Raw genomic sequence first — 14,165 nt, forward strand, 5'->3', positions numbered from 1 at the left:
CTTGATCCACGCTCCAGCCTTGGTATTCTAAGAGCAATGTTATTCCCAATTGAACCAGAGTTGTCGGATGAGATATATCCTGGATTGGTCTGAAGCTAGCCCACATGGGGAATGGTAGGATTACCCAGAGAACAACTCTTACCCGTAGGAGAAAGGGGCAAAGTCATAGCTACCAGAAATCTACCCTCCACTGCAAGCAACATGTCATAGCCCACACCTCTAGCTCCTGTCTTCTAGGAGAGACTGCCTATTGTCAGCCTCAGAAGACCTGGGCTTTGCTTTGATTGAGAGAAGTAGTATTTCCCTGTGCACAAAGTCATGCATTAATGCCCAGACTTGAACCAGCATTTTCTTAGATCCCAAAGTAAATGTTCTGGCTTCAGAGATTCCCATTTGTGCATTTCTGCAGATGATATATACACAACCCAGAAAGCTCAGCCTCTGTTCCCTGATGCCCTAGCTGTGGGCTTAGAAATTCACAAGCCTCATTGCAAGCGGCCATCCCACTTTAATTGATAACAAAGCTTTTCCAATTAAGAACCTCATCTCTGCTTCTTTGTACACGTGCATCCGATATTACAAATTACAAATCGTTCCTAATGATCTGTTTGGAAAGCAGGTGTGATTTATCCACTGAGGATTTGTACAGTCTGGGGATTACTAGAAGGCTGATGGGAACAAGGAGGCTTAAAGGGGCGATGTGGGAGAACCTCAGCTCTGCAGCAGGTGATAGTCACTGCTCAATTCTCACCAGGGCGTGACAGTGTTCTTCAGTAGTATATGGTGCTCTGTGCTCCAGAGGACAAGGTGGGGCTCAGGACATCGTGACTTCACTGGTGGTTAACTTTACAAAAGACACTGAAGTTCACATGTGGGATGGCAGATGCTGAGGACCAGGGTTCTATAGACTTTTGTGCTGAGGAGGAAGTGTCAAGGAGCTACATAGAAGGCAAGCCCACTGCTTCAGAGTTTCCAGCAAAGAAGGAACACAATGGTGTCTGTACCCTCCCTTAGCCACAGAAACTCCGAAGGCAGGATTTTCTTCTATCAGGACCCAACTCAAGGTCTACCACAGAGAGCCTGGGATGGGTCCTAATTTGGGGGCACAAAAGCTATTATTACTTGAGTGTGGTTTAAACACAACAGACACCTGCCTACCTCACATGTCCAAGCTCCACTGTCCCCGATAGTCTGCCACGAAGTTTGAGTCTTACCATGTGACTTGCAGACCTCAAACAGGGCAAGATGAGAGTAGGTGTCATGTGCCATTACCTCTTGTCAAGGTCAGAGATGTTTCCTTCCTGACAAGATGATGAAGGAAATCATGAGGATGCCAGTGTCGTGTAGACTCGGGTCGAGAGCAGTGCCAGCTCCCAATGCCCCATGTAAAAGGCCTTTCATCTGGAAGTGTGTACCAGGTGACGTGGCATGAAGACAATGCTCATAACAAACCCATGCCTTTGGTAACATTGGCTTGTTCTGTTCAGTGGCCATTGCTACATCTTCAGAAAATGCCTTTGCCCACAGTGTCTAGTGGATTGAGAAGATGCAACACAAAGCTATCTTGGTGATGACTCTAGTCATTCATTATTGGTGGTGTCTTAGGGAGTGGCTTCGGGGGAGGAAGCAGCCAGAAACAAGCATTGGTGGCACCAAGCATAAGGAGAGAGAGAGATATTCTGGAGTGTTTGGTACAAGCAGTTGTGTTGCAGAACAGGGAGGATGGGACAGGAGAAACACTGGATGCTGAGGCAATAATTGTGCAGCCTATGGTATACTTCAGGAACAAAATGGTTGGACTTGGGTTTCCTAAAAGTTACAGAAAATTCCAGAAAAATGTACACCTCCAAAGAAAGAATGTCGGCTACTCCCTGGCTTCCATTCCCCTCCTAAGGAGAATATCCTATGAGAGCTGCCATTAAATTTCTGGAAGATTGGAGTTGAGAAAAGGCAAGAGATTGTTCAAAGAGAGAAAGGATAGAAGTATGAATTTAAAAAAAAATAACACTCTTTTTCATTGCTTCTAATTAAAAGATGAGTATATATCATTGAAATCACTTAAATACAACTCTAAAATTAGTAATTAAGAAATGACCATCCAGAGACTGATGCCAGTGCCGAAATAACGCATAAAAGATTGGATTTCCTTTGGGAAAAGAAACAAAATGAACAGTAAAAAGGAATCCAGGGAAGGCACCAGGCTCTGGCTGTAGCATTTCTTCACTTTGATTACACATGACCTCTGGAGAACCTACACTCCCGCAAACAAAAATACTAGAAACAAAAGGTAACTAAAACTGTGGAAATGCTGTGTGTTGCAAACGCAGCCTTCGCCCCTTCTCTAGCAGCCTGTTCCTTTCCTGAGAAGTCCCTTGGCTTTCAGCTCTTGCCTCTAAATCCTTATTCACCATCTCTCCCAGATAGCAAGGGGAGCTGGGGAGCAATCTGACATAGAGAGAGATGAAGTAAAACCCTGGAACCCTGTGGGCTTCATCTTTCCTTCCACCTAGGTTGAAAGGACCAAAGTCAGTGCTTCTCTAACTTCAGACTCATGGAAAAGAATGCTCCACACTCCAGAATTACTCCCTTTCCCCTTAATTTTGTGTCTAATCATGAGTGATTCATCCGTTTAGGTGAGCCATTCCCTTAGTAGATTTGTTGTCAGTACCTCCAAGGCAGACTGTTAGATGACACTTACTGCATTCCAAAGAGGCAGCATTTGTAGAATGTAGCTTGATGGGTGGTGGGTCTTCCCTTTCATTCTAGCAGATGAAGGAATAGAAATCTTGTCCCTTCCCAGAGTGGATTGAAGCAGAAACCTAGAGCATGAAGTTTAGGCCTCACCCCTGCCTTTATCTGTTCCTTGTTTCTTCTCCACTGAACTCCCAATGTCTTGATGAAGAGTTCATCCCTTAAATCCAGATGGTCAAGTACAGGGAATGGAAGAGAATCCGCAGCCTGATCCCAAAGAAGACAGCCTTCTGGTTGTTCACATAGGCCCCAGGCTCTACCTGCACCCATTTGAACAGACCCCCATCCCTCAGTAAACCAGAGGTTCTTTGCAACATTTGGCCTAAGAATGAGGCAGAAGTGTCTCTAGCTTCAGATATAGGGTGCTAAGTGGTTCCTGGCAGCAAGAGTGAGAAATCGTGAATCCCTACCCGTGTTCTCCAGCTATGGGAGTCCAGAGAAACTGCTGCTCAAAGGGATCATAAATAACACATCTTAAGGTGGGGACTTCAATATTTTTGAAGGGTTTCCTTTCTCCTCCCTTCCAACTTTGATCTATGTACTTACTTAACAAAGGTCTGGAGAGGGTTAATTGAATTAATATATGTAAAGTGCTTTAAGTTTGAGGAGAATGCACAATATAAATGGAAGTGTCACTAAAAAGGTTAATCTAATTTACATCTAACACTTTCAGTTCATGGTGTTAATGAACTATATCCTTTTAGAGAGTGATTAATTTATAGAAATGTGATTATATTTTCCTAATGCTATATATGGGTCAGCTTCTCCTATTACTATATCTAACTTTATAGGAAAACTCAACATTTTATAAATTAAGGAAATAAATCAAGGGCTCCTGTAATGGTTATAGTTCATTAATTACAAGAAGACAGGCATTAGATTAACATTTATCTGTTTTAATTAATTTGCTGCAATGCAGTTATCCATGAAAATTGGAGAAATGCTTGACATAATATTAACAGTTTTTTGCTGGTATTGTGCTGAAAATTCTGGGCTTGGCACAGCTGTATTTAATGTACGGCCGTGGGGACCATCAGCATTGTGGCACACGCATCAGAGAACTGGAGAGGGACTCCTCGCTAAATTCAAACTTCAGAAAAATATAATTAACTGAGTCTACAAGACAAGATGAAGGGAGAAAGATCTGAGGCTCCGTTTGGGGGCTTGGGGTCCCAAAGTCTCAAAACAAATTTCTTAAATATGATCACTTAATTTCCTGAGCTACTTTATCCTTTCAGAGGACATGCAGAGCTATCTTTCTGGATACCTGGAACTTTCGAGGTAGAGAAAATGGGCACCGTGAATTTCCTTCCTAGCTACAGGAAACCAGATGCCTAGAGGCTCTGAGCCCAGAGACCCTCCCAGCTCACTGGTGAATCCAGACCATGAGAACTGAAGACCAAAAAAGCCTTTCCCTAACACCCCACGGTGGTTTTCTACTCGGAGTTAAGCCAAGGCTGCACATTTATTTAACCACATAATAAATCAGACATCGTGGAGAGTGGCGGAAGACACAGAAGTGATGTGCTTTTATTCTAAATTGGCAACTGAGTTTTCACAAGGCGATTCAAGGCAACATCTGCAAAGAGAGAAGTGGTCATTTTAGCTGATTAAACATTCTCAGACAGAGCCAGGACAGTGTCTGCAGACTCCAAGTGCAATTTAAGGTGGCACGATTGAGGCCTGACTCTTTCACACATTTTAGTGTGTGGCTAATGTCCTCATCCATTTAGGGATTTGAAACCCCTATGATGCAGAAGCTGTGCGTTGACAGGAAAAAGGCCAGGCTAAACTCAGGAAGTAGCTCTGAGGTGCATGGCTGAGGCTTGGAGGACTTTCAAGTGCTCTGAGAGGCGCACGCACTCTTGAATACAGTGCTTAGCAACAGTCTCAAAGGGATGAGCACCGCTTCTCCCTTTAGAGAGCCACGGTCACCATCTTCTATGGAAACAGGAAGATGCCACGCACTTTGAAGGGGGAGAAAGCAAGGAACAGGTGAAACTGGGAAAGCAAGGCCCCCATGGGATCACCGGGAGAAGCAGGGCGTGCAATGGAACACCATCCACATTAGAAACTCTGCGCTCTTTAAAGAAAAAGCACAGCACGGGTTCTTCTTAAAGACAGTTGCTGCAGACCCTTGGTAAGGAGTGATCCAGGACCCAGCTAGCTGCTTTCTCCGCTTGGGGTGGGTGGGACACAGCAAGCTGCGAAGGGGGTGGGGTGGGGCTTTCCAGGGAGGAGACAAACCAGGCTCACTCCTGCAGCAGTTCTGAAGGATTCTCAGATGCTGGTGCATGCATTGATGAAGAAAAGGACCACTTACTGCTGCCTAGGTCTGCAAGCTGGGAGGTAAGCAGCAACCTGGCTGATGATCTGTTTTTATAAGCCAAGTCACACCGCATGAGTTACTCCTCCAGGAACCAGAATGTCCCACATCTCTGGTGCTTGCACATGGACATACACTTGCTTATTTATGTGTGTAAAACACGCCCCCAAGCCTCACTCTCAGCTCGCTCTGCATTAAGTTTCAGGGTGGCCATTAAAGGGTAGTTGCAAAGGCATTCACCGAGCAGTAAAGGATGCAGGCGGTCTCACAACTTACATCAACTATATGTACATACATGCGTGATTGAATGTGGTATTTGCTCATACGTGTACAGTCCTTATACAAAGAAAAACTAAAAGACAGAGACACAGAGAGAATTGAGTTTTAGCTGATTAGACAAAGCTATTCAATTTCAAAGAAGTCGGACAAGGGGGAGTTTCACCAAGTCTTGGAACGACTATAACCAGGTGTCTGAGGATTGATAATTAAAATCATTGTATATTCAGTGTCCTCTACAACACATTCTGAAATAGAATACTGTTTCTATTTACTCTCTGAATACTGTTATCACAGCCACCTTGCAAGCCAGGGCTCTGTATCCCCACTTTATAGATGTGGAAACCAAGGCTCAAAGGGTTAAATCATTTGCCTAATATCCTCTAATGAGAGAATAATTGGGCCAAGATTCAAAGTCAAGTTTCTCTGGCAGCTACACTCAAATGTTACTATACAGGACAAGAGAAAAATCAAAAATGTCTATGTCAAAAAAGGAGGGGGGTACAATCCAGGATTGCATGGAGGTGTACACACTAAGCCAAACACTACTGGCTGTGCATTGCACAACTCAAGGCCAGCCCAAGCAATACAGAGAAGCCCTGAACACCCACAGATCAGTCTGGGACCAGGCAAGGAAACATTGGCATGACTTGCTAGGAGGGGCCATCCCAGGAGAGTTCCTAGAGAAGATCATGCGCCCGTGTGACCACACTTGGGTGACAATGATAATGAAGTTGAGGAAGACCTTCTGATCATAAGAGCAGAGGTGAGTAGGGACAACTGCAGGTCAGAGTAAACTCTAGTTCGATGCTGAGAAATGTTCGGGCCCTTGTGTTTGAACTGCAGAGGCAACTTTACGATGGTCCGTTTAAGAGCCATGTGCTACTTGCCCAAGATGATTGAGGACAATTCCCTGCAGGAGTGCACATCACCCTTTAGGGCAGGGGCTGCCATGTGCAATATAATAGTGCAGTCTTCAAAAGTGGTTTTCAGTCTGAGGATGAAAGGATAGTGCGGCTTCCTTGAGCAAGAACACTGGTTCCCACAGGTACAAGCAAGTTCTGATTTCCGCCTCTCACACAGGCCTGTTTTATGTACATGTACGTGCTCACCAGGTGAGCCTGTAGTAACTGATGCTCTATATGCAAGGGCTGTGCTGAGCGATCTCTATGCCTGCAGTCTGGCACCTAGGAAGAGAATGCATACTGAATCCTTGAGGTTATAAGGTCACTGGCATTTTATTAAATGTAACATAAACCTTCAGGTGACTTCTGGAGCTCATCGTCTTTCTCCGATACATTGTGCCTTTCTCTAGAATAATTCCCAAGCATTGTTCATAGTGTGTGTGTGTGTGTGTGTGTGTGTGTGTGTGTGTGTGTGTGTGTAGGAATCCAAGAAGAGCTTGTTTTTATGTGTATCCTAAGCATAGGAAGATGAGGAAGCAGTTTTAACTGCCCGGCTACTTTATTTCTGTCTGCTTCTGGAACAGGCTGCACTGGAAGCTCAACCTTAGGTGGAAAACCCCAGCAGTGGTCAGGAGTTAGCTTCTAGGTCCCCTGCAGCAAGAAGTAAGACATGCAAAAGCAGAACACACTGCTATTCAGATGTGCCACCTCCCAGGAACACCTGTAAACAGTTGTCTAGAGGGTGTGTCCAACTCACAAGGTCTGTCCCCCTCAGCTAGGCATCGTCATGCACACTCCTGGTTGTCTTCTTTCTACCCGTGAACTCGGAAGTACACTGAGGAAGACAGCTGCCCCTCTGTTCAGTCTCTCTCAAGAGCCCTCCTCAGTCTTCTCCTTTTTAACGATGGGAATAGAAATCATAGAAGCCTTTCAAAACAACGCTATCAGAGGCAGTGTGTGTTACCTACAAAACTCAGTTTTATTGTTCCTCCCAAATAGTCCTCAGGGGTTGTACAATTTAGAAACGTAAACTTCAAGTGCACTGAAATAAAGAAAGTCTGACCTGTAAATGTTAAATAAACTGTTATAATAAATGTGTCTGTTGTGACCAAATAGTATTTGTTTCTAAATAAATAAATAAATAAATAAATAAATAAATAAATAAATAAATAAATGGTAAATGGTGCTCTTTGCAGCCCCCTTGTGGTTTGAAGGGGAAAGACAAGGAGAATCCAGAGTAGCTCCTATTCTCAAGGCCAATAAACTTTTACAGTAGAATGACAAACAGCTTTAAATGTGAAATGAATATATTTTAAGGGAAGAAAATTACGTATTTAAATTATTTTATATACAATTATTTACATAATCTAGATCTGTGGAAGTCTGCATTTCTTGTGGCTTTCCGTTCTCTCCCTCTCCTCTCATTTCCCATTCTAGGCAAACTCAGCAAGGTGTTACAGGAGGGGCTCTCTTCCCAAATTACTCCTTCCCTAATCCTTACTCACAATGAGCTCCCTACCCGCAACAATGCAATAGACAATCTCGGAAGAATGAAACCTGCCTGCCTGTCAAAGTGTCCATACTGGAAGGAGAACAGATCGTTTGGACGCTCCGTTTCTATCCTTATTTTCACCAGAACAACAGCAACATCATAGTACATTGGTCCCTTCATACAGACAACCTTTTACCATACCACTTTTAAAAAGACATTTTCGTGATGATTTTTCTGTCTTCTTAAAAAAAGAAAGAAAAAAATGAAGGAAGGAAGGAAGGAAGGAAGGAAGGAAGGAAGGAAGGAAGGAAGAGAGAGATTGAAAGAAAAGGAAAAAGAAACTCCTTGTTGAGGAATGAAGAGAGGTGTTAGAAAGACACCTGTGCATAAAATCTTTTCCATTTTATGTCACCAGAAATCAATAGATTAAAAAAAAATAGGAGCACATCTTTTCCCAAATTTATCACTTGTAAATGTCAAGAGAGGCCGCTCTCAAAGTCCAGACAAGGCAAATGGAATGGCCTGCTTCCCCAATTCCCCTGTCTCCGGAGAGATCCAGGCTGCTGTGCTTTTCATACCAGCTCAGCCAGCAAACCTCTAAATCAAGCTGTCTCTACTTGGGAATCATTTTCCAACAAGGACAAAAACTCTGTTTTCAACATATCGCCAGACAGAATGCCAAGGACCATATGTCACCCGTTCACTGGGCAGAAATCAAAAGCACGCCCACCTTCTCCTCAACAGCGCAGAGAATCAACAAGTTACCACTTAAGCCAAACGCTCCATCCTGCAATCCACTACAGCCTCCCTGAGCCCACCATCATCCACCCCAATTGGGCTCCTGCGATGCTCCCCAGCTTTCGGCTACCGCGTGACCTTCCGTTCCAGACCCGCCCTCCAGATGCAGGCTCCCCAACCTGCGCTTCTCCCAGCGCTCCCAGACAACTGTCAAAGTCTGGGGCTTGCCGGCTTCCAGGTTCCCCTGATAACGCCAGCGTTCAGGAGAATCTTAGAGGATTAGAGAGGTCAAGATCAACTATAAAGACCAGAGAGGAGCTCTAGGCTCGGAGGCTCGGTCCTCCGAAGAAAAGCAGAGTGTGAGTGAGCCGCAGTAGCAACCATCACAACCCGCGCTTCTTCCGGACTCTGCCCATCTTGAGGGCGTGAGTTCCCAGGGGAGCCAGAGCCCGCGCTGCGGAGCAGGAGGAGCGCCGGGGTGCAGGCAAGGCTTTCAGGAGCCTACAAGTTCCCACGCCATCCTCAAGCTGGAGTGCCAGTCCAGCTCCTCTCGCAGCTTTGAAGATGCTCCTGGTTCTTGCCCCCAAAGCAGAAGCAGACAGACACCTGCTTCACCCACTCCCCAGCCCCCGCCACAGCGCCCATGCCCTGCCTTGCTCAAAGCATCCCTGAGCCAAGCCCCGCGATGCTCCCACCCCAGCACACAGGGCCCCCAAAGTTCACTATACTCCATAGACCTCCCCTTCTCCTTGGCCCCTGGACCCCGCCCAGATGTTGGGCTGGAGAACCTCTTGAGTCCACCGCTTAGGACGCTGACTTCGAGGACTGTGCGCGCAGAAGCCAAAGCTGCCACAAGAAAGGGTGGGTGTTAGACGATTAAGTCCAGGGTCTGCACCCTCGAGCCCGCCCTGCCTCCTTCCTGAAGAGGAACAAACTTCCCCAGCACCCACCTTTCGCCGCGAGGAGGCGGCGCCGCCGGCTGTCCCCGCCGTCTCCACTGCCGCCGCCGCTCCCTACGCCCAGCGCCAGCAGGAGCGGCACCAAGCACAGCCTCCCCGGCAGCATCCTCGCCGCCTGAGCCGCCACTGAGCCGCAGCCGCCTCCTCCTACCGCTCGCGCCGGCCTCGCCTGCCGGTGTCCGCTGGCGTCCGCTGGTGTCAGCCGGTGGCTGCCGCGCCGCCTCCCTGTAGCTGCCGGGTGCGCTTCTGGAGCCGCCGCCGCCGCCCTCACTCACCGCCTCCGCTGCCCTTCGCCGCGTCGCTCGCTCTCCCGCAACAGCAGCACTCACTGGCGCGGACCCGGAGCGGCTCTGGCGCTCACCCCGGGACGGCCCGTGACGTCACGGAGGGAGGGAGGTGGCTCGTGCATATTCATGAGACGCGGACATCGGCGCGGGGTTGCGCGCTCCCCCGCCTCGCAGCTCCGGCCCCCAACTTTCCTCAGCCATACCCTATGCCGCTCTCTCGCGTGATCCGGCTCGGTCAGGCTCCGGCTCCGGCCCGGGGAACCCTTACGGGAGGCTCCAGGGGAGCCTTAGGGCCTGACGTCCCCCCCTGCGGCTCTCCAAACTGCAGCCTCGAGGCACTGCGAGCGCCACAACCAAGTGATCGCCCGAGGACCTTCTGTAAAGATGCAGGCGACCCTACTGTGATGCACCCTTTGAACCAACATCCCTGCGGAGAGGCCAGGATAGTGTCTCTGTGGGCCCTGCCCTTGGCTATGGTCTAGGGATGGACTCTCTATGCCGCCTGGTCTGGGGAGGGCGCCAGGCGCTCGCTAGAGCTGCAAAAGGCCACTGCCTCTAGGAGTTGTAGGGCAGAGATCACTTAGGACCTGCATAGCAATGCCCGGGCTCTGTGCCATCTCAGTGAAGCAGGGACAGCCACTGCTAGAGTCAAAAGGACTAGCTAAAGTCAGAAAAGGCAACCTTCAGTCTTCAGTGGGAAGCACATTCAAACTTCTCCCTCAGAAGTTGCCACCTTTACATTGTTACTAACTAGGTAAAGAGTATGCCATTTGGTGTCATGCCTTCTAAAATCTCAAGCCAAGGAACACTGTCTCTGGAGGTGGGGTTCATATAGTTCTCCACCACAATACACCCCCAACCACAATCAGGCTTCCAAAGGATCAAGAAGGTTCCCAGTAAAATCAACTAACCGCTCAGAAGAAATCACTATATTTCCATAGATGTGCTATTTTCTCACGATCCAAGGGTCATGTGTAGTTGAGAAATGAGGCAAACAAAAAACCCACAGAAGCAAACAAAATTATCCTTTCATTCATCATCCGTTCAAGACATTTCCTGAGCACTAAACGATTGTGGATGCCCCGTTAGGCAATGAAGGACACAAGGTCTTTGTCCCTCTTGGAGAAGCCAAAGGGGATGAAAGCAGTTAAAGTCCCCGCTTTATGGTCCTGCACATTCTTTATGTTGCTCTATCTGAGCCTGTACAAATCAATTAACCAAATGTGTATATTGCAACACTGACTGAACAGCATCTCATAATTAATAAGTGTAGTTCGGAGTACTCAACCAAGCCATAAAATACATTAAGAGCCTTCTGCTGCCCAGCCTCCCTGTGTGGTCCTGGCAGCACACTGGGAGACTGTGGTGGTGAAAACAAACTTCAACATTTGAGACCTCAAGAGGTGCTCAACAGCTGCAAATCCTGGTGGCTGCAGGGGACTCAGCTCTTTGGCCAGCAGGTCCCCTTTAGTCCATGAAGCAACACCTGTGCTATTGTTCTTGTTTCCGGAGTAAGGTCACTCCTTCACCCAAGGTAAAAAGCTACCAAGTTCCAAGCCAACATCAAGAGACCTCTCACCCTTCTCAGATTTTAAAGTTATAATCCAGAAGGAGGTAGATGCTGACCATGCAAAGTCAGAGAAGCCAGTGAACGAGAGAAATGTAAAATGGACCCATTTTTTATCCTTTGTGCTCCATCCCATTCGGCTGATATTTACCCCCCTTGTTTACTCAGATAAGAACCTCCTTACTGACTGAACATCATCCCTGGAAGTCCTTAAGCTAACTGTTGTTAAAATCATCTGGTCCCAAATATTTGACATGAAGTTTCAAATTCAGACCAAATAATGAGAAGCAGAACAGAGAATTAAAAGAAGCAGAACAGAGAATTAAAAAACCATCCCCAAGAAAGAAATGGCCAGGAAAGAACATCACAGAGAAACACAGTAGGGAAAGGGCGCTTACCAACAGGCGCAGCACGTCTCTCATCCTTCTCTTCTTGCAAAGGAGGATGAGAGCATCTGCTAGATCAAGCTCTGCAGTAGCCTCTGTTTAGTCATGGCTCTCTGGAGCTGTTCCTTTGGATGGTGCTCTCCCACTCCGGCTTTTAGATTGGCTGTGTGGTTTGCTCTGACCCGGACCGTAGCATTCTTGATTGTTTCTTTTTTTTTTTTCTTTCTTGGACACCTGCCTGTCATAAGAAGAAACTCAGGCTAAACCTGCAAGAGAGTCTGAGACGTTGGTATACGCTGATACAACATCCCTGAGATGTTCCAGACAGCTAATGCTACTTTAACCTGATCAGCACAAATCACCCACACGTTGACCACAGACACATGAGCAAGCTCAGGCAGGATCAGCCAAGCTGGGCACACATCAGAACTGTCCAGCTGACAATTAAAAAAATATAAATGATTGTTCCATTAAGTCACTGTGTTTGGGAGTAATTGATTAGGCAATACTATATCCACTGCATTAAGGTCATTACAAGAAGTGAAAAATGAATATGAGGCACTCAATATGCTGTGCGTGGTCAACGCTTAATAAATGCAAAAATGTCTCCATCTTTACCTACTTTAAGGCCTGAAATGCCTGTCGAACCATGATCTGGCTTGCTTGGGTAGGGGAAAGACCAAATGGGTTAGAGTAAATGAAAGTAAGAAAATGTATCTTAAAAATTCTCAGACCACAAGAACTTCTAGGCATGCTCTCTGTATATATCGTGCACCACTATTCAATACACGTCTGCTGGTACACTCCAGATACAGGGATTGTATCAGGCAACCCAGCAACCAATGGACCCTATTCCCTCATGCTGGGCTGGGTAATGGGGCTGGTATATTTCCTGGCTCCTTTAATTCTTGCAACAGCAGTAGCTATTTTCTACTTTATTGTGATCGGATTTCTACCTCCCAAAATTTGAATAACGTATCAACATTCACATAATTGAGCAGAATATCAATTCACATCTGCCCAATTCCACATTCTATCTTTTCCCCATATGTGATGGATTCGGGGAGAGGCACAGGGGAAATATAAACAATGAAAAAAATGGATCAGATCAGAAAAGTTAGCTTTAGGGTTTGACTTTTTTTAAATCGCTATCCTTCATCACCTCTGAGTAATGACCGTCTAAGTAACCAATTATTACCAAAGTGGTGATTCACAGCTCTGGGTTTGTTGGGGCACACTCTTTATCCTTGACTTGCTCTTTTTTGTTTAAAGGCCTCACTCAGAATTTCACGAGCTAGAGGCCTTGGCTGCTATAAACCTCTAATCCAGGGCCCCACCTGCAAGGCAATAACAAATCTCCAGCAACTCATCCGGGTCAATAGTTTTAACAAATAAGTAAATCCCCTGCTCCAGAAAATAGACTCTCACAGGGACAGATCTCACATAAACACTAGGGTCATTAATGTTTTCTCCAATTAAGCCCCAAAACATAGCCCCTGAATAATTTAAGCTGAATAAATGAAGAAAATAAAGAAATTATACCTACCTATGGAAACTTATTTTTTAAAAAGAAAATTAAATAGAAACTTTCTACATGACCCACGTTTAATTCAACTAAAAGTACTTAAGGTTGAAGAAAAGGGTGGTGTACTGGCTTTGGTATTGTGTCAAGTTGATGCAAGCCAGAGTCATCAGAGAGGAAGGACTCACCATTGAGGAAATGCCTCCATGGGATTTAAGGAATGTTCTCAATTAGGGATCAAAGGGGAGGGGCCAGCCCATGTGGTACTATCCCTGAGCTGTAGTCCTGGATTCTGTAATAAAACAGGCTGAGCAAGCCAGGGGAAGCAAACCAGTAAGAGCCCCTTTATCAGTTCCTGCCTCCAGGTTCCTGCCTTACTTGAGTTCCTGTACTGACTTCCTTTGGTGATGTGTAATCCTCATTAACCCTGTTGCTGTTGCTGCTGCTGTTGTTGTTGTTGCTATGGTGTTTTGTTGCAGCAATAGAAATGCTAACTAAAGCAGGTAGAAAACTTGCTCAAAAAAACTAGAATTGCAAATGTTTCCCCAACACCATCTCTGCAGGTAAAACAGGGTCTCTGTGGCCTTAGAGCAACTAAATATATCACTGGATTTTCTACATTGCTCTGAAAACTTGATACAAAGACAGATGCTGCTGATACAATAGGAATTTGGTTGGTTGGTTGATTGGTTGGTTGGTCGGTCGGTTTGTTGGTTGGTTTTATGCAAGGGGTTGTAGTTACTAGGAAACCTTGGGTAAATGTGTGAAGAGGGAATGAAGTCCTAAGTGAGTGTATAGTGTTGACATGGGCACACCATGCCAAGGTCCTAATACCTCAGACCTATGGGAATGGCAAAGCCTCCACCTTCCCCCAGCTCTCACTGGACAAAAGGAGGCTCAGAGGGAAGGCAAAGCCTTCCCCTCTAGTCTGAGTTAAGTGTTAGCAGTGTGTGAAC

General features: G+C 46.3%; 1 protein-coding gene across 1 annotated transcript in view; it reads right to left on the reverse strand.

Moving 5' to 3' along the window:
- Positions 1-9,797, reverse strand: part of Clstn2 (calsyntenin 2) — a 597,099-nt gene extending 587,302 nt beyond the window's left edge. Inside the window, exon 1 of the mRNA XM_085827931.1 lies at positions 9,439-9,797. Coding sequence (XP_085684057.1) covers positions 9,439-9,553 — 115 coding nt within the window. The 5' untranslated portion in view covers positions 9,554-9,797. The remainder of the gene's footprint in view (positions 1-9,438) is intronic.
- Between the last annotated feature and the right edge of the window lie 4,368 nt (positions 9,798-14,165).

Source organism: Mus caroli, unplaced genomic scaffold (assembly GCF_978045245.1).
Source record: "Mus caroli unplaced genomic scaffold, Mus_caroli_1 scaffold_11, whole genome shotgun sequence".
Lineage (NCBI taxonomy): Eukaryota > Metazoa > Chordata > Mammalia > Rodentia > Muridae > Mus > Mus caroli.